This window comes from Equus caballus, chromosome 2 (assembly GCF_041296265.1).
Source record: "Equus caballus isolate H_3958 breed thoroughbred chromosome 2, TB-T2T, whole genome shotgun sequence".
Taxonomy (NCBI): domain Eukaryota; kingdom Metazoa; phylum Chordata; class Mammalia; order Perissodactyla; family Equidae; genus Equus; species Equus caballus.
This window is the reverse complement of record NC_091685.1, coordinates 3,142,106-3,161,385: the sequence shown is the minus strand read 5'-3', so window position 1 is coordinate 3,161,385 and position 19,280 is coordinate 3,142,106. Positions and strand designations below refer to the sequence as shown.

The following is a 19,280-nucleotide window of genomic DNA, read 5'->3' as shown; positions in this document are numbered from 1 at the left end:
TGATGCCACATTTTATATCTTTTTATCTAGTGTATCCCTTAACTAATTATTTGTGATCATATATTTATATGTTATTTTTACTACTTTTGTCTTTTAACCTTCATACTAGCCTTACAAGTGATGAATCTACTACCTTTACTGTATCTTTACCTTACTAGTGAGTTTTATTCTTTCATATGTGTTCTTGTAACTAATTAGTACCCTTTCTTTTCAGCTTAAAGAAGTCCCTTTAACATTTCTTATAAGGCCAGTTTAATGGTGATGAACTGTTTTGCTTGTCTGGAAAACTCTTTCTCTCTCCTTCACTTCTGAATGATAACTTTGTTATGTGGAATATTCTTGGTTGGAAGTATTTTTCTTTCAGCCCTTGGAATATGTTATGCCACTCCCTTCTGGCCAGCAGAAAAGTCTGCTGATAGTCTTATGGGAGTTCCCGTGTATGTAAGAAGCTATTTTTGTCTTATTGCTTGTAATATTCTCTCCTTGTGTTTAACTTTTAACATTTTAATTATAATGTGTCTTGGTGTAGGTCCCTTTGGATTCCTCTTATTTGGAACTCTCTGGGCTTCTTTGATATGGATTCCTATTTCCTTTCCCAGGTTAGGGAAGTTTTCAGCCATTATTTTTTCATATGTGTTTCCTTCCCCTTCCTCTCTTCTCCTTTGGGACTCCGATAATGTGGATGTTGGTCTGCTTGATGCTGTTGCATAAGTCCCTTAAGCTATCTTCACTTTTTTCATTCTTTTTTCTTTTTGCTGCCCTGATTGGGTGAGTTTCACTGCCCTGGCTTCAAGTTGACTGATCCTTTCTTCTGCTTCATCTAGTCTGCTGTTGAACCCCTCTAGTGTATTTTTTAGTTCATTTATGGTATTCTTCAGTATGTGGCTCCTGTTTGCTACATTTTTGTGTTTTGTATCTCTTTGTTGAAGTTCTCATTGTGTTCCTCAATTTTTCTCCCCAGTTCTTTATGACCACTACTTTTAACTCTTTATCAGGTAAAGTATCTCTGTTTCATTAAGGTTTTTTCCTGATGTTTTGCGTTATTCTTTAATTGGGAACATATTACTTTGTTTTTTCATTTTGCTTGACCCTCTGTGTTGGTTTCTATACGGTAGATGAAACAGCCACCTCTCCCAGTTTTGAAGGAGGCTCCTTGTGTAGGAGATGAACCTTGTTATTCAAGCCTGCCTCAGCTCTTGGTTGTCTCTCAAACTTTTGTGCTCGTCCCAGCAGCCTATTATATTTTTAATCACTCTCAGTAGTTCAGGATGTGCCAGGACCTGTCAGTGTTCCAAAGGGGAAGATCTCAGCACCTAGATTTAGGCTGACTGAAGCCAGACCCTCAGGCAACAGTTTTTAAAGATGTGCAAAGATTTACAGGCCTGTGGGACCACAAGCTTAAACCTCACTGGCCACCAGAGCCAGGTGATCTGGAGGTGTCCCTGGGTGGCAGTTGCAGAAATTGGGGCTCCAGATGAGTATATAAGTTCATTCCTGAGTGATACTGGCGAGCTTGAACAAGGCAGAGGCAGAGCCCCAGGATGGCATCTGCAGCGTATGTTCCTTCAGAGCAGCTCCCTAGGCCAGTAAATGTGTGTCAGACCTGAAGCCTGCCCCTCAGGCCAAAGCTTCCAGACAAGCGTAGAGACCTCCTTCACAGAAAGACTGGAGAGTGTGCCTCAGTCTGCTCTCTGTGCAGTGCCCTGGGGGTAGTGCCCCACCAAGAACCAGCTCTCTGATTGCTGCAGTCCTGTGGGACCTAGGAATGCAAGCCCCCCGCTCCCCCCCCCCCACCCCCCAGCCACCAGAGCCAGGCAATTAAGGGATGTTCTGTGAGTGGAAGCTGCAAAAACCAGGGTATCAGGCATACAAATTAGGGCACCAGATGTGTGTAGAGCTCCGTACAAGGAGACACTTATGTTCTGGAGTGCGGCACAGGGTGAGTGTGAGGATAGCACCTGTCCTCCAACGCCTCTGGGAAGGATTACAGTCAGCCCCAAGAAGCGTGCTTAATTAGAAGCCTGTCCCTGAAGCCTCAGTCACGAAGGTTAGCCTAACAGGCCTGCTTCACAGAAAGATCGAGCTCCTAGGTTTGATGACTCTTGCTGTGCCCTGGGGGTGGTAGCTGTTTAAGGACTCTTTCTCCACTGGTTACAGACCTGTGGGGCCATGAGTGTAAGACCCACTGGCTATGAAAGCCAGGCAATGTAGAGGTGTTTCCTGGAAGCAGTCACAAAAGTTGGGGTGCCAGACAGGGGTATGAGCTCCTTTCTGGGTGACACCAGTTATTACAGTCCTATGGCACCAGGAGTGCAGGTTCCGCTGGCTTTCAGAGCCAGGTGATCAAGAGGTGTCCCCAGGCTGCAGCCACAAAATTCGGAGTACCAGACACATGTAACAGCTCCCTTCCAGGGAATACTGGTGCTACGGAGCACAGCAAAGGGAAAGCGCGAAGACGGCACCTGCCATCTCCTTCCGGGAGAGTGTTCCAGCAGGCTCCTAGAAGTGTGTGTTAAATCAGATGCCTGGCCATCAGGCTGATGCTTTATTATAAGCAGGTGAGCCTACTGCACTTTAAATCTGGGAGCTAAGTCTGCGTCTGGGCTGGGCCCTGAGGTGAGTGAGTCTGAGGGCACGAGCCTGTTAAGGGCGGTTTCTCAGATAGCTAGAGTCCTGTGGGTCTCTTGATGTGAGCTCCATTGGTTTTCAAAATTCGATGTTTTCAGGGCTCGTGACTCAAGTGTATGTCCTAAAAGTTGGGATGCCCGATGTGGTGTTCCAGCCCTTTGCTCTTCAGGGAGAAGCTCCCTCCTCTGGTACCTTCTTGGGAGGGTTTTGCGCTCTCTCCTGGTTGTGGGACACTACGCCGAGGGTGGGGTTTATGGAGAGACTGTGTCCCAGCTTCTCCTGTCCACTTCGATGTGATTTTCTTCTCATTTCCCAGATGTGTAGTCATCACTCACCCTGCTTTAGGTTTTTTTAAAGAGGAAATTGTTCCGTTTGTAGCTGTAGGCTCAGTGTGTCCATGGGAGGAGGTGAGTTCAGGATCTCCCTATATCGCCATCATGAACCGGAAGCCCACGTACTCGTTCATATTTAGGAGCTCCTGGAATCTGTGCCACATAGGATTCCTTGGAACTTGGAATGTATAGATAATGCCTCTTCTTTGCCTCAGATATGAGCCATTACCACACCCAGTTTGCATTCTCCTCTCAAATTCTAAAGCAGCAATACTAGTAGAGTATGAAACTTAAATCATATGTTCAAGCAACCAAAATATTAGTATCAGTCATGCCTTTCATCCATATAGAAAATAAATTGTTATTAAACGTCAACTTTCTGTCAGGCGCTGTGCCGCGTGCTGAGACTGCAAAGATAAATGAGACACAGATCCTGCTCTGAAGGAGCTGATTGGTTTAAAGAGGGAGGCCAGTAACAACAACAACAACAAATAGGTGATTACAGCACTTGATGTTAAGCGCCATCTCCAAGAGCTGTTGGAAGCACACTGGGGGGTCATTTAATCCAGGCAGTTGAGTTGTTGGAATGAGGGGGGGAGTAGAAGTGGTGATTAGGGAATGCTTACTGGAGAAATGGTACTTGAGCTGAATTTTGAAGGACAGATGAGACTTATACATGTGGAATATTGGAAATTGGCGATTGGGGAACACACATGGTTCACATGTTTAACAACATTCATTTATTCCACTGCATAAAATTCCACTGAATGCTTAACATGACCTAGGCATATGTTAACTTTGGAAATGAGAGAAAGCACATACCTTATGGGGGAATTCCAAGTAGTTCCAAATGACCGAAGTGTAACACTTGAGGTAAGGGAATGGTGAAAGGTGATACTGGAAAGGTGAGCAGATGCCTAAATATGTCTTACATAAATGCTGTATGTATATGTATAAGACTGTATCAAGCCTCCAATATTACATAAATCATTCTAATTATCCCCTCATCCCAATTTTCCAACCAAGTACAGAACATAGCCAGTATAGGATTGGTTCCAGCTTCCCAGTATCTGAGCCTCCATTCTGTGTGGTGTCATAATATGACCTTGCTCCCAGCACGTCTGTCCAACACCATCATAAGAAGTTCTTGAATCTTCCGTTTACTTTCCATTTCATTCAGCTTGCCTTACTTGCAACTGGAGGGTGTACAGAAGACTAATCTTTCCTGCTACTGAAGTATTTCATATTGTATGACACTGGGCAAAAACAATTACCAGTGGGAAGAGAAGGGTTTCTAATCCTGGAGTCTACAGAAAAGGAGATTCTGGAGCTGTCTGAGGACTGATAAATGTGCCTTCCCTCAGGTCCCAGAACTTAGCCATGCCCATTCCCCACTTCTCTCATTCCTGCCCCCAGCTTTTCCCCCTACTCCTTAAACCTAGGGCCAATTTCAAGATCTCATCCTAAGATTTTTAGAACCATGAGAGGAACCTTGAACTGGGGCAGTAAAAAATTCCACTGTCCTTAGAAGAGCTCTGTCCCTAGCATCTCGCCTTAGAATTCTGAGTCCTACTCTCCCAACCCCAAATCATTATTATGTATGGTGTTTAGATTCTATAGTACTTTTAATATAGTAGTGGTGTTTCCGGCGTTATGAGTTAAGTCTTTTGTCAGGTAAACGTGGGGTTCAGTGTAATGTAATCAGTAAGAACCCAGGCAGACTTGGATTTAAATACTGATTCTGTCCCTTACTAGTCTTCTTAATTTCTCTAAGCCTCAATTTCCTCATCTATAAAATTTCCTCATCAGGTTGTTATGAGATTAAAATGAAATAATGTATGTAAAATATTTAGCATGTGTGCATGCTTGTAGACATACCACTGCTACTTGTCTCTCCCAGGGTTGTGGGAAAGAATCATTAACTATCCTTAAATAACCCCCACTACACCTCACACTGGAGCTTACTACCTGTGTGCATGTTTCTGAGAAAAATCTGGGTGACAAATTGAATCCTGTAGCCACTCCGAAGGATGATGCCCATCTCTTTGCACTGAGAGCTGTGCCTTCGCTTGGAGGCCCTCCTGAGGGATTTAGTGTACTTTTTTGTAGCCTAAATTTAAGTCAGACCATCCCCAATATACCTTGATATTTTTAAAAAACTTCCTCTATCTATTTTTGGTAATATGGTGATAGACTTGATTTTACTTAAAAGCTAATAATTTTCTGGGAGCACAGCACTATGAATGTCATGATTACGATGAGATAAAAACTTTTCAAGTTCCAAAAAAGTGATTTGCAAGCAAATTTTGTGTATAGGTCAGGGACTTTGTGTAGGCATGGGAAGTGCTATGCTCACCTACTGGTCCTGTGGAGCATGTGAAATTAAATAGTCAGTTCTTTTTGTGGACTGCAGCTTGCTCTTCTCTGACATAGTTCAAATTATGCAATAGTTCCGTAACCTTTGCAGCAGAAGGACCTTTTGCCAACTCTTTGCTTTGTTTGAGCCTGGAAGATAAATAGATTATAATTCTGGCCTAAAATAATCAGTACTTTATTTTTTAATTGTTCATTTTCTTTGCTTCATTAGATATGATCTAGATTATATGATATTAACATTGAATGTAAGAAGTATTTTGTATGAATTAATATTGAATAATGTATAAGAGAAGTGTTCCAAATTATACTCATAAAATTATAGGGTCTGTGCTTGTGGTAAAAAATGCTGGAGTCCATTGGGAATCATATTGGAAATTTGAAAAATTATAGTCTTTGTGCAAAACAGCTCTGTATTTACAAGGACTTCGTGTGGCTAAATGAAATCCTGCATCTTGTGCATCAAGAAAAATGTGTCAGAACTGGAAAGCATCCAGAAAATGGCAACTAAAATCACCAGGAGGCTAGAGTGGCTTAAAAGACCTACCCTTCGGTGTGGAATGATCACTGGAGATATAATTTGAAAAGTCTTACAGTTGGAAGGGGAATTAGGTTTGATCTAGTCCAACCTGTTGCTTAATGCAGGAGTTTATCTTATATTAATTCTGACAAAGGCCTGAACTTCCTCTGTTTGAATATTGGATGGTGCACACTGCTAGGTTTAAATCCAGTCCTGCCACTTCATAGCTGAATGATTGTAGGCAAATTCTTAACCTCCCTGTGCCCTATTCTCCTGGTTTACTGGTTATTGTCAGGAGCTGTGTCCCTGGCAATAGACAAACACTACAAGGTACCTGACCTCCAACGCTTTTCCATCTAGTATTGAGAGATGAACTGAGAATGAAGTAAATGTTCATGTTACACATCCTGTGAAAGAAGTACACTCAGGGTACAGCCGTTACACTAAAAAGGAGATTTTCAAGGCCTGCCTAGTGGTGTAGTGGTTAAGTTCACAAGCTCTGCTTCAGCTTCCTAGGGTTTGCGGGTTTGGACCCTGGGCTCAGACCTTTATACCACTTATCAAGCCATGCTGTGGTGGCATCCCACATACAAAATAGAGGAAGATGGGCACAGATGTTAGCTCAGCAACTATCTTCCTCAAGCAAAAAGAGGAAGATTGGCAAGAGGTGTTAGCTCAAGGCCAATCTTCCTCACCAAAAAATAAATAAATTTAAAAAATAAAAAGGAAATTTTCAATCTAGGCTGGAGTGATGAAAAAGATGGTCATGAGAGGTTTCATAGAACAGATGACTGTGTTAGCTGAAATCGTTTATTCCCACTTCTGCTTCTGGAGCAATATAAGTCAGTTTCATTCTTTCTTCTTTATGACAGCTCTTTACCTTATCAAATGTAAAATTCTAAAAAGGCATAGATTGGGTAAGTATGGATTTTTTCCCCCATAAAATTCCATAGCTTTAGAGAGTGTTTTGTGTAATTTGGTTGTAAGTTAGGAAAAACAAAATGTACCAGTAATAGGTATTAAGTTTGTAGAACACTTTTAATCCAAGAAATTGTGTGGGCTGTAAATTATAATTTATCTCCATTAGTTCACGGATGACAGTTCAGCAAAATTGGAAATTTGAAGTGATTTTAAAACTTGTGAGTTTTAAAGTATTTTGAATAGTGTATTATGTAGTTTCAACCCTGAATGACAGAAATCAGCAACGTAAGAGCGGCTTAAATAAGGTAGTATTTTGTTCTCTTAGAACTCTCTGAGCAGATGACTCAGACTGCTGTCGTGCCTGATGGGGTCAAAAGCATGGGCTTCTCTCTCTTGTTGCTCCCATCTGTCTAACCCTGTCCTCATGGTATAAAATGGTGCCTTTGGAATTCCAGGCTTCAGGATGAAGGAAAAGATGAAGAAGAAGCTGCTAGGGACATTTCTGCTTGCATGCCATTGGCCAGAACATAGTCACGTGGTCACATATCTAGTTACAAGAGATGCTAGGATGCAGTCTTACTCTTGAGAGTCGTGTGCTCAGGTGTAATTTGGGAGTCTTCTGTCTGGGAAGGAAGGGTGGAATAGATACTAGGGGACAGCTAGCAGTGTAACAGAGCTAGTTCGTTCATCACTTACATCCCAGGTGTCTAGTATAGCTCTTACCATAGTAGGCGTTCATTAAATGGTTGTTCCTTGGATGAATGTCCCTGTTGCTCCTGTCAAAATTGGTATTGATCTGGATATTTACTTATATACATGACAAATTATGGCAAATTTGTCCTTTTTTGGTGTTCATTTTTAATGTTCTTTCTCATCTATCTTCTTCCTTTACAAATAAGTTATCCCTGAAAGTCTTCAGACAGATTTAATATGATACAGAATTTATTTAACTCCTTTATAGCTCATATTTTTTCCCCTACTAAAACGTCTCTTTTCATGTATCTTTGACCAACACAGTCCTGGCATCTAAAAGATACTCAGTATTTTATTGTTTGATTGAACAAGTGAATGAGAATAAACTTTGATGAGTCCAAGCCTTTCAGTTACTTCCCTAGAAAAATTTATGGCTGTGATACACATAGAAGAAATTCTTGGTCTTAAATCTGTTTTTATTACCAGATTTTTAGGAACATTCATTCGGCTTTCAGGAGGAATGTGATTATGAGACAACTATTTGGATTTAATTAGTTATAACTAAGTGTTAATTCACTTCACAAGTTATTAAGCAATAGAGGCTAGCATAGTTCAGCAGAAAGAGGGGGCATTCTTAGTGCATTTGATTCTTTTGACCACACAGAGATGTGTATATATTTAGTATTCTTGTGAGAACATTTAAGTTCTCTCTTGGCAAATTTCAACTATTCAATACAGTATTATCAACTATAGCCACCATGTTTGACATTAGATCCTCAGATTTTATTCGTCTTGTAGCTGAAATTTGCAACTTTTAACCAACCTCTCACTATTTCCTCCACCCCCTACTGCCTGGTAACTGCTTTTCTACTCTCTGTTTCTAGGAGTTTGCCTTTTTTGTGTTTTTTAGATTCCACATATAAGTGATACCATGCAGTATTTGTCTTCTTTATCTGGCTTATTTCACTTAGCACAATGCCTTCAAGGTCCATCCATGTTGTTGCAAACAGGATTTCTTTCTTTCTCATGACTGAATATTCCATTGTAAATATAATATATATATACACACACACACATATATACATATATATACCCCCCCATCTTCTTTATGCATTCATTTGTTGATAGATACTTAGGTAGTTTACATATCTTGGCTATTATGAATAATGCTGCAGTGAACATAGGAATGCATATTTCTTCCATATCCTGTTTTTATTTCCTTTAGATGTCTACCCAGAAGTGGGATTGCTGGATCACACGGTAATTCTATTTTTAATTTTCTTTTCTCCCCAAAGCCCCAGTACATGGTTGTATATCCTAGCTGTAAGTCCTTCTAGTTCTTCTGTGTGGGATGCCGCCACAGCGTGGCTTGATGAGCAGTGCTAGGTCCACGTGGAGGATCTGAACTAGAGAGCCCTGAGCCAGCGAAGCAGAGCGCGCGAACTTAACCACTTGGCCACTGGCTGGCCCTTGTTTTTAATTTTTTGAGGAACCTCCGTGGTATTTTCCATAGTAGCTGCACCAGTTTACATTCTCACCAACAGTACACAAGGGTTCGCTTTTCTCTACATCTTCAACAACACTTAACTCTTGTCTTTTTGATGATAGCCATTCTAACAAGTGTGAAGTGATAACTCATGGTGGTTTTGATTTGCATTTCCTTGATGATTAGCGATGTTAAACACCTTTTCATGTACTTGCTGCTCATTTGTATGTCTTCTTTAGAAAAAAGTGTATTCAGTTCCTCTGTTCATTTTTAAATCAGATTGTTTGTTTTTGCTATTGAGTTATGTGAGTTCTTTATGTATTTTGGATGTTAAACCCTTTATCAGATATGTGATTTTTCAAATATTTTCACCCATTGTATACATTGCCTTTTCATTTTGTTGATGGTTTCCTTTTACTGTGCAGAAGCTTTTTAGTTTGATGTAGTCCCACTTTTTTTGTTTTTTGCTTTTTTTGTCAAATCCAAAAAAAATCATTGCCAAGACCAAAGTCAAGAAGCTTACCCCCTATATTTTCTTTTAGAAATTTTACCATTTAAGGTCTTAAATTTAAGTCTTTAATCCATTTTGGGTTGATTTTTGTGTAACATGTAAGATGGAGTCTAGTTTCATTCTTTTGTTTTCATTTTGGCTGTCCAGTTTTCCCAGCACCTTTATTGAAGAGACTTCCCCATTGTGTATTCTTGGCTCCTTTGTCATAAATTAGTTGACCATATATGTGTGGTTTATTTCTGGGCTCTCTATTCCGTTGATCTGTGACTGTTTTTATTCTAATACCATGCAGTTTTGATTGCTATAGCTTTGTAATAATAGTTTGAAATCAGAAAATGTGATGCCTCCAGCTTTGTCCTTTCTTAAGGTTGCTTTGACTATTTGGGGTCTTTTGTGGTTCCATACAAATTTTAGGGCGCTTTGTTTTATTTCTGTGAAAAATGCCATTGGAGTTTTGATAGGGATTGCATTTAGGTTGCTTTGGGTATTATGGACATTTTATTAATATTAATTCTTCCAATCCATAAGCTGAGCATGGAGTGTCTTTCCATTTATTTATGTCTTCAGTTTCTTTCATCAGTGTCTTTTAGTTTTCAGTGTCTAGATCTCTCATCTCCTTGGTTAAGTGTATTCCTAAATATTTTATTCTTTTTGATGCACTTGTAAATGGGATTGTTTTCTTAATTTCTCTTTCTGATAGTTTGTTGTTAGTGTATAGAAACTCAACTGATTTTTGTATATTGATGTTGTATCCCGCAGCTTTATTGAATTTGTTGATGGAGTAATACTTTCTCATATTATTTTCCAAATGAATTCACTCACTTTTTGGTGTCTTGTTTTTTTTCAGTTTAAGCATATGTCATTAAAAAACAAAGCTGCCATCTGTTTGGCTGTTAGAGTCCTTGGTCTTAACTTCTTTGATCTGGAAAGACCCACATGTGTTCTCAGTAGACACTAGTTTTACTTATCCAGTGGGAAGGCGGACATGAACTCTTCTCCCTCTTGTGTTGACAAGGCTATTGCAGAGAAGCCCTATCAGGGACTTGAGGAGAGAGATATACTTGCTCTGTCACCCCGGCAAATCTTTGGCTATTATAAAATTTCCCCAGGTGAATAATGAACTACCCAGGCATCAAGAAACCATTTAAGTTATTTTAATTGAGTAGAAAGTCCCTGAAATTGATAATGTGTCTCTGGAGTCCTAGAAACATATTTTGGAATGTTAGTAAGTTAAGTTACTTGAACTTGATTTCTCCCAATTTGTTTGATATTCAGGGAAAGTAGCTTTCAAGGTTCATTAAAGTTTTTGAGATGATAATTTATTGCTTGAGAAAGTTATAAAGGTAAAAGTCATCTCCAGTGACAAGAATTTCAGTTCTTCCTAGGTCAGCCCATTCCATGTTTGGATTGCTCTGACTGGGGCCCCTATTCTGTTGGGATTAAACGTGTTGTTTCTGAACTGAAGTCAGACAGTGTGAGATCACATGTTGTACCACCACTTAACATGTTGCCTGGACAGGTTGCTTAACTTCTCTGAGCCTCAGGTCACTCCTCTGTACACTGGAGGACAATAATACTTCATAGAGGTGTGAGGTTAGTGAGCAGGTCAGTTAGCACTTAGAATAATGCTTAGTACATAATAAACACTTACTGTCATTGTCACTTCTATCATTGTTATTAACATATTTGTCATAATGATTTGCAACTTGACTCCAAGAAATATTTAGGAGACAATGTCACCTGACTCCGTGATTTCTAGCTTGTAGGCTGTGTGCCACACCAAGTGAAATAGAGGACATAGGTCTGGTGGAGGAAAATGCTGGGTTTAGTTTTGAATATGTTGCATTTGAGGCATTTGTGGGATACTAACCTTGAAATACATGAATTTGAAGAAGGAGGCAGTCATTGGCACATGGGTTGTATTTAAAACTGTGAGAAAGGAATGGGATAACTTCAGGATCTACCTTGGGTCTAGATTAGAAACCTGGGGATGCTAACCATTAAAGAAAAGGTGGAGGTCATAAAGGAGACCATCTGAGAGTTAGTAGGGGAACCAGGATAGAGAAGTGCCACCAAAGAGAGAGTGATCAATGTTGTCCCGTGCAGCAGAGATTATAGTGGTATAGTGGTCTGAGAAATGAAAAGGATACATAGCTTGGTAATTAATGGGTCTTTTGTGACCTTTTGGTTTCGGTAGAGGAGTGGAGGCAGAAGCCAGAGAGCAGTGAATTTAGAGATAGTGAAAAAGGAAGAAGAAAAGAGAACGTGGACTGCTGTTTTTGAGAAATTTTGGTAAGACAAATGTTGGAAACCAGAGGAGGATACAAGGTAAATGAAACATTTGGGAAGGATGGGATAATGATAGGCTGAGGAGAAGGAGCTATTAGAAAAGAAAAAGGTCGAATATAAGGAGAGTGTAGAAAAGATGCATTCAAGGGCACAAGATGATGAGGCTAGCTTTGAACAGGAGGAGTGCCAAATCATCTCTGAGACATGTGGAAGGACGGATGTGGAATAAATACGTCTTTTTAAAGGAAATCACTCTTAATGACTTCATTTTTCCCAAAGAAATCAAAGGGGGAATTTGTCTGCTGAAAGGGGCCAAGGATTGAATAGGATGTTGTGAGAAGAATGGTGAAAGTTAAGAATAGTAATTGAGGGAAATAGGAGGAGGGGCTGACGAATTTCTTCCCCGACTGAGAGATTTTTCATGTGAACGGTATTTAAAGATATCACTAGTTGTGTAGATAACTGTGAATGTGTTATATGAAAGAGGAATGACTGTTGTTTCATTTAATGCAACATATATTTAGTATCTAATATGTACAAAACACTGTGCTAAGTTCTTCCTGGGAGATTCAGATGAATACTATCATGTTATTTGAAATGTCAAAAACACAAATGTTTATAGTAGCCTAAAAATGATAAGTGACACACGAGCTTTATAAATATACCGTGAGGATGTGAAAGAAGTAGAGATTCCATGAAATAAGGGGAGAGCAGGAAGGCTTCATGGGAAAAGCCAAAAAAGGGATGGGGGCGCTGCATATGGATTTTCTGATGAAATAGTAATGAAACTAGTTATGAGTTTTTAATTTATTATAGTAATCATTTATTCTTCTTGAGTTTTTAATTTATTATAGTAATCATTTATTCTTCTATAGTACAATGACTGGCATTAACCAGAAGAGGGGAAATAAAGAGATACCAAAACATAGTGAATTCTATTCTATCCCAAAGGTGTTCCTATTTTGATTATATTTTTATGCAGGAGTATAGAATTCAGTAATCCTTTCCACAAATATTTAATGAACATGTCTATGCTAGGTGCTGAGGATATAGAGAAGACTGAGATACAGTTTCTGTCCTCAAGGAGTGCATGCTCTAGTAGAAGAGACAAAAGTGAAAAGAAATATCTTCAATTTTATGCAATGAGTCCTATAAAAGTGGAATATATGCATAGAGAAATTTGGGGTTACAGTGAAAGGAAGCATGAGTAAATGATTGCATTGTTATTACAGCAGATTTTTTCCTTTTTCTTTTCTTTAGTTGGAGAACATCAATTGACAGGCCATAAAGTGGCAGTTAAAATCTTAAATAGACAGAAGATTCGCAGTTTAGATGTCGTTGGAAAAATAAAACGAGAAATTCAAAATCTAAAACTCTTTCGTCACCCTCATATTATCAAACTGTAAGTATTTTTGTACCTGATAATAAAAAAGAGAAACTGTCTTATACATTTACAAATAATTGTTTATCTTTTATAAAACATTTTACAAAAATATGTAATTTTTAATATTTATTTTTAGCAAGTGTTAATTCATTTAACCTCCATCAATCCTTTTTTGCATGCTTTTGGTTTAGGATTAAAAGTCATTGTTTTAAAATTGGTCCTATTTTCAAGTGATGAATGAAGCCTTGGAAGTTGACTCTTAACTACTACTATTCACTTTGAAGGTCATTTAGGACTTTGATATTCCTAGGTTCATTTTGTAGTTTTTTTCTCATCACTTTTTATTAACATATCAAGGTATTTTCTTTTTGGAAAAGGTAGACAGTAACTGTTGAAGATTATACACCACAGTTTATTACTTACAAAACTTCAATTATTACTGTAATTACTGATATTAAAGCCCTTAGTAAGGCAAGTGAGTTTTTGAGGGGATAAGACAAGTTACAAACTTACAAGATACGTAAATGTTGAGATTAATAAATAAGCTAGTTAATTAAATTGAAAGATAAATAGTTTAAAATCAATGGACTCAGAAAATTTAGATAAGTATACAACAGTATTTAAATCATTTGAAGTTGCAGTTTAATATTTATTGAGAAAATATAATATACTGAACACTGAAGATTCTTTTTATTTTATTGTCTTAAAGCTTATATAGAGTTCTATAAAATAAATATTAATCTTACTTATTGAGTACCTGATAATGGCTTGGAACTGTATTGAGCATTTTACATATATAATTTCACTTCATCCTCATGATAAGCCTATCAGCTGAGTAGTATTATCCTCATTTTATAGATAAGGAAATTGCATATCTAAAGAGTATCAGCAACTTGTCCAAGGTCAAATAGCTAATACGTTGCAGAGCTGGTAGTTCAGTTCAGATCTCACTCCAAATGCCATCCTGTTAACCTCTACTCCAGTACTCTAGTTTTTCTCAAAACTGATAGTTATATAAATTGCTTTCAAAGGAAAAATAAATTTGTTGATCCCTGGTTTTGACTTGTTTTTAATATACCGTTACTTAAGTTTATAGAAACAAAGAACTAGATGTAAACTCCATGTTTATAGCTTTGATACAATTATGAAACCAAAATAAATTCACAATTTAAATACAAATAAGACAGTGAAGCCAAGGAAATTCAAAATAGTATCTATAATATAATGTGACAAATAATGTTGCTTTACAAAAACCAAATTATTGTTAGTTAAAGAGTAGAACTAGTAAAACGAGGTCCAATACTATATTTATATTTTGATTCAAATAATATTGTTGCAAAGAAAGCTGTTCGTATAACTATACTGTAAAAACAAAACAGTATTAGTATCTTTGAGGCTTTGTTTGTTAGTTCATTATAATCAGACATTATATTTAGTTAAACTTTATAAGTGAGCAGTCTTTGGCTGTCTTTGTTAATGGGGAACAACTTGATAACCCAGTAGAGGTACGTTGTTTACCTCATGGCAAGGCCAGCATAGCAGAATAATAGACTCCTAGGATGTCCTAATGTCCGGAACCTGTGAGTATGTTACATTACATGGGAAAGGAGAGTTAAGGTTATAGATATATTTGAAGTTGCTGATCTGCTGATCTTAATTCTCCTGAATTGTCTGGGTGGGCCCACTATAATCACAGTGGTCCTCAAAAGTGGAAGATGGAGTTAGAAGAGTCAGAGAAAGAGATTTGAGGATGGAAACAAGGTCAGAGTGATAAGATGTGAGAGGGACTCAACTGGCTGTTGCTGGCTTTGAAGATGGAGGAAGGGAACCATGAGCCCAGGAAGGCAGGTGGTCTCTAAAAGCTAGAAAATACAAAGAAATGGGTTTTCTCCCAGAGTCTCCAGAAGACAAAGCCTAATGAGACTTGTGTCAGACTTCTAACCTATGAAACTAAAAATAATACGTTTGTGTTATTTTACGACACTAGGTTTGAAGTATGGCAGCAATAGGAAACATACAGTAGGATCTTGAAATCCTTCCATGAGTGGCTGATCCAATTATTTCTGGGATTTGGAGCATGCATTTAGTCTTTACTATCACTAACTACATTTATTTCTAGTGAGCTATTGCAAATTTTTATATTCAATGATGGGGCCCATTCTGTGCATCTTAGCCACAGCATAAATATACCACTGACTGACTGTTCAGAAAAGGCTTTTTTTGGGTTTGACATCCCGTTGGGTGACCTGTGATGACTGAGTTCTCACACCAGTACCATGAAAACTTTATGTTACAGTAAGCTTCATTGTCATTTGATCTTCACTTAAAGTTCGCTAGATCATAAACATAAACAAGAAATGGGGTCTCTGAAATTGCATGGCAGTACTTGATGGTAAGGCTGTCATCTAGGACCTATATTCTAGATGATCCAGACTATGTATATACAAGTTTTTTAGGATCATCATAAGAATTAAAATACCACCCATGAGCTTGGTGATTCACCTCCCCTGTTCTTTGTCTCCTTAACCTTAATATGGGGCTGCCTCATGGTGTTATTTGAGGATTAAATGTGTTTGCACTGGTATAATGCCTAGTATTTGATGAACATTGGCCCAAAGCAGCAATTGGCAACCTACAAGCTGATTCCACTCCTCTTTTATGATTCCAGATGGTTTTCAGTTAATTGAAACAGTTCATACCTATCTTCGACTCCATGATAGTAGTGACTTTATTCTGAGTGATTTCTAAGCAAAATCTCTTTGCTCTTTCTTACTGAATGGCCATTTCCTATAGGAGGGGAAAGCTGGGAAGCCAAACCAAAAGTATCACATGCTAAGGAGAGAGTGGAGAAGGGAGAGATCTCTCTGTATTTGCCTTGTTCCTCAGAATGGCAACCCTGAAAGACCCCAAGGAAATTTTGCTCATTTGGGGTGTGAGTCCTAGTTCCTGTTCTGTTCCTGCAAAGATGAATCAGATTTTGTCAGCAAGCAATTGCAATTGTCGTGAGGATTTAAAAATTAATTTTTGATGTCTTATATACCAGTGTTTTCTTGCCTCCATTTATATAATTATTTATAATTGTTTAATTTTAGTTTGACTTATTATCTCATTCTGGTTTAGAATTATTTCATTATTTGCTATTCTGTTTTTGAAAGAGTTATAGAATATTCTCAGAATTGGTCAGAAAGTAGTGGGCAGAGGTGAATTTAATGTTTAAGGCTTCTGTCTTCCAGCCTTAAGCTTAATCCATTCAGCCACACTGCCTCTTTAATTGTGGATCTTAATTTTTTAAAAAAAGCACTCATGTGTTCTTGCTGCGGAACAAGCTTGTTGACTTAGCCTCTGATAGTGTTAGTGATTTAAAGAGGGAGAGAGACCTGATCCTTTTAGTGGTTTTGTTTGTTTTATGCAGTCTTGGATTAGCTGCCAAGAATACTTTCCTTGTTACAGAAGGGGCCTCTAGAATTAGTAAGTAAGTTTGAAAACTAAATACCAAGAATGAAGGCTGTTTATTGCCTGATTTCTCTATTGACTCAACTTGAAAAAAACCCACTGGGAGAAAATTAAAAGAAGTAAACTTTAGGATTGAAAGGAAACTCCAAACTTTCCCAGGAACTAGAAGTTGTTGAATTGATTTCTGTCCTTGTTTTTCTTTCCCCCATTGTTCTTAGCTAAGGAAACTTCATTTTAACTGGTTAAAAGATCAGTACTTTCTGATTCGGTAGAGATGGTTTTGCCTGTCTACGTTTTTTAGACTTTATCTTACTCAACCTATGGACAGCTTTTTAACATTGCTCACCACCACCACCCTGAAATGTTGTAGTCTCTAGTTGTCTCTGACTCCAGTCTTCTGGTTTTCTTTTTCCATTCTTGCTGCTGCTTAAGATTTTCTTTTATGGGCCCCTCTATCTGCCTGGCCATTAAAAATTGATGCGTTTCAGCGTTCTGAGCTCGTGTAATCTTCTTAGCAGACCCTCTTTAGGTGACCTCATTTATTACCATGGTGTCATTTGTCATCTCTGTGCTAAAAATTTCCAAATCTATGTTTCTGGGCCAGATATTTCTCCTGAATTCTGAACACATTTACTGAACTATTTATTGGATGTTTCCATTCTGAAGTCACAGAGTCATCTGCAACTTGGTTGAACTTTTCTTTCTCTCCCAAATTTACTCCTCTCTCTGTTCTTTTTTTTTTCCTTTGGTGAGTGAAAATACCATTCATACAATTTCCTAAGCCTAAAACTTGGGCATCATCTTTAACTTTTCCCTCGTCCCTTACATATAATTAATCATTAAGTGCTGCAACTCTTTTTCCTCAGTGTCACATGAATCTGTCCGTTTCTCTCTGCTCTTATTGTCAGGTCACCGTCTTCTCCTGCTTGCTCTACTTCAACTGTTGCCTGTACTTGGAAAACTTTATCTGCATCTCCCTTCCCTTAGGCTTCCAATTCCAACTTGTCATTTAGATCTCAGCTTTTAAATACAGTTATCTCTAGAAAACCTACTTTATCCCTTAACACTGGATTAGGTTTCATCGTCTGTGTTGCCACAGCACCCAGCATTTAGCTTTTCCAGAGCCCTTGACATTATGTTATAATTGCTCATTATGTCCCACAAGGCTGAATTCTTTAGGCGCAGGAACTTTTTTTTTCTTTTATTTATTCAACAAATTTTTATTGGGTACCCACTATCTGATGGGTACTGTTCTAGGCATTGGGGATACAATGATGAAATAGCACAGACAAGATCTCTGCTATTTGTGGAGTTTGTGTTCTAGCAGTATCCAGCAGCTCTAGATAGTCAGTAGAAAAATAAATTAGCAAGATTATTTTAGTCTGTGATAAGTGCTATGAGGTGAATGGAACGTGGTGCTGTCAAAGTGTGTGTCTAGGAAGGAGGAAGTGCTAACTTAGATTAGTTTGTGGGAAAGCCTCACTAAGGAGGTAAGGTTTGAGCTAAGAACTAAAGGATGATGAAGATCTAGCCATTTGAAGATCTGGGGACAGAGTGTTCTCAAAACAAGGGGAACCACAGCCTTGAAGGAGTGAAACAAAATTCCAGTGTTGTAGGAAAGAGAGAGCTATAATGTCGAGAATAGTGTGCGGGGGAGAGGAAGAGAGGCAGCAGGTGGTTCATGAGGTCAGAGAGTAGATATGGGTCTTGACATAGTAGGGTCTTGAGGGCCTTGGTAAGAGGTTGGATTTTGTTCTAAATGGGAAGCTTTTGGAGAGTTAGAGGAGTGCTGTGATATGACCGTAGTGTAGAGTGAGCATGGAGGCAGAGGGACCAATTAGGGACTATCGCTGTAGTCCAGCGGAGAGATTATGGTGACTTTACCCAAAGTGCTAGTCTAGATTTGTGCTGTCCAATACAGTAGCCACTAGCCACATGTGGCATAAATTTAAATTAATTAAAATTAAAACTAGTTTTCTGGTCACACTAGCCACATTTCAAGTGCTTATAGCCACATGTGGCTAGTGGTTATCATATTGGACAGAGAAGATGAAAAACATTTCTGTCATTGCAGAAAGTTCTATTCAACAGCACTAGTCTAGATGGAGAGAAATTGATGGATTCAATATATGTTTTGGAAGTAGATCTAATGTATTACTGAGGAAAAGAAAGGGAGTGAGGAATCATTTTGTTTTTTGCTTGAGCAACTGGGATTTTGGGTTTTGGGTTGGGTGATGATGATGATACTATTTTCTGGGATAGGAAGAATGGAGGAGAGCCATATTGGGGTATGGGTGAATGTTAAGGATGCTATTTTGGCCATGTTAGGTTGAGAATCCCATTAAGCATCTAAATGGAGATGTCAAATATTACCTTTATTTCTCTAGCACCTAGCACAATAGTGGGTGTTCAACAATTACTTGTAGCATGTATAAAGAGGTAGGTCCTGATGGTTCTAGGAGGACAAGCAAGAGCAAGAGAATGAAAGTCTAAAGAACATGGTGTGTTGGGAGTACAGAGTCTGATTTGGCTGATGCACAGGGTGTGTGTAGGGAAATAAGACCAGCAATTAGCTTGTTGACATTCATTCAATGAATGACACCATTTAGGCCCTATGGATATATGTCAGCAAACAAAAAGATGACAGCAACAAAATCTCTGCTAATATGGAGCTTATATTTGTGTGGTGT

The 19,280-nt window shown here is 38.5% G+C and overlaps 1 protein-coding gene across 7 annotated transcripts in view; it reads left to right on the top strand.

Annotated features, from left to right (window-relative positions):
- Positions 1-19,280, top strand: part of PRKAA2 (protein kinase AMP-activated catalytic subunit alpha 2) — a 76,680-nt gene that overhangs the window by 21,734 nt on the left and 35,666 nt on the right. For all 7 annotated transcript variants that reach the window (XR_011429994.1, XM_070245298.1, XM_070245309.1 and 4 more), the window contains 1 exon segment: positions 13,014-13,155. Coding sequence is in view for 4 of the 7 variants with exons in the window: in XM_070245298.1 (XP_070101399.1) it covers positions 13,014-13,155 (142 nt within the window). In the remaining 3 variants the exon portion in view is untranslated.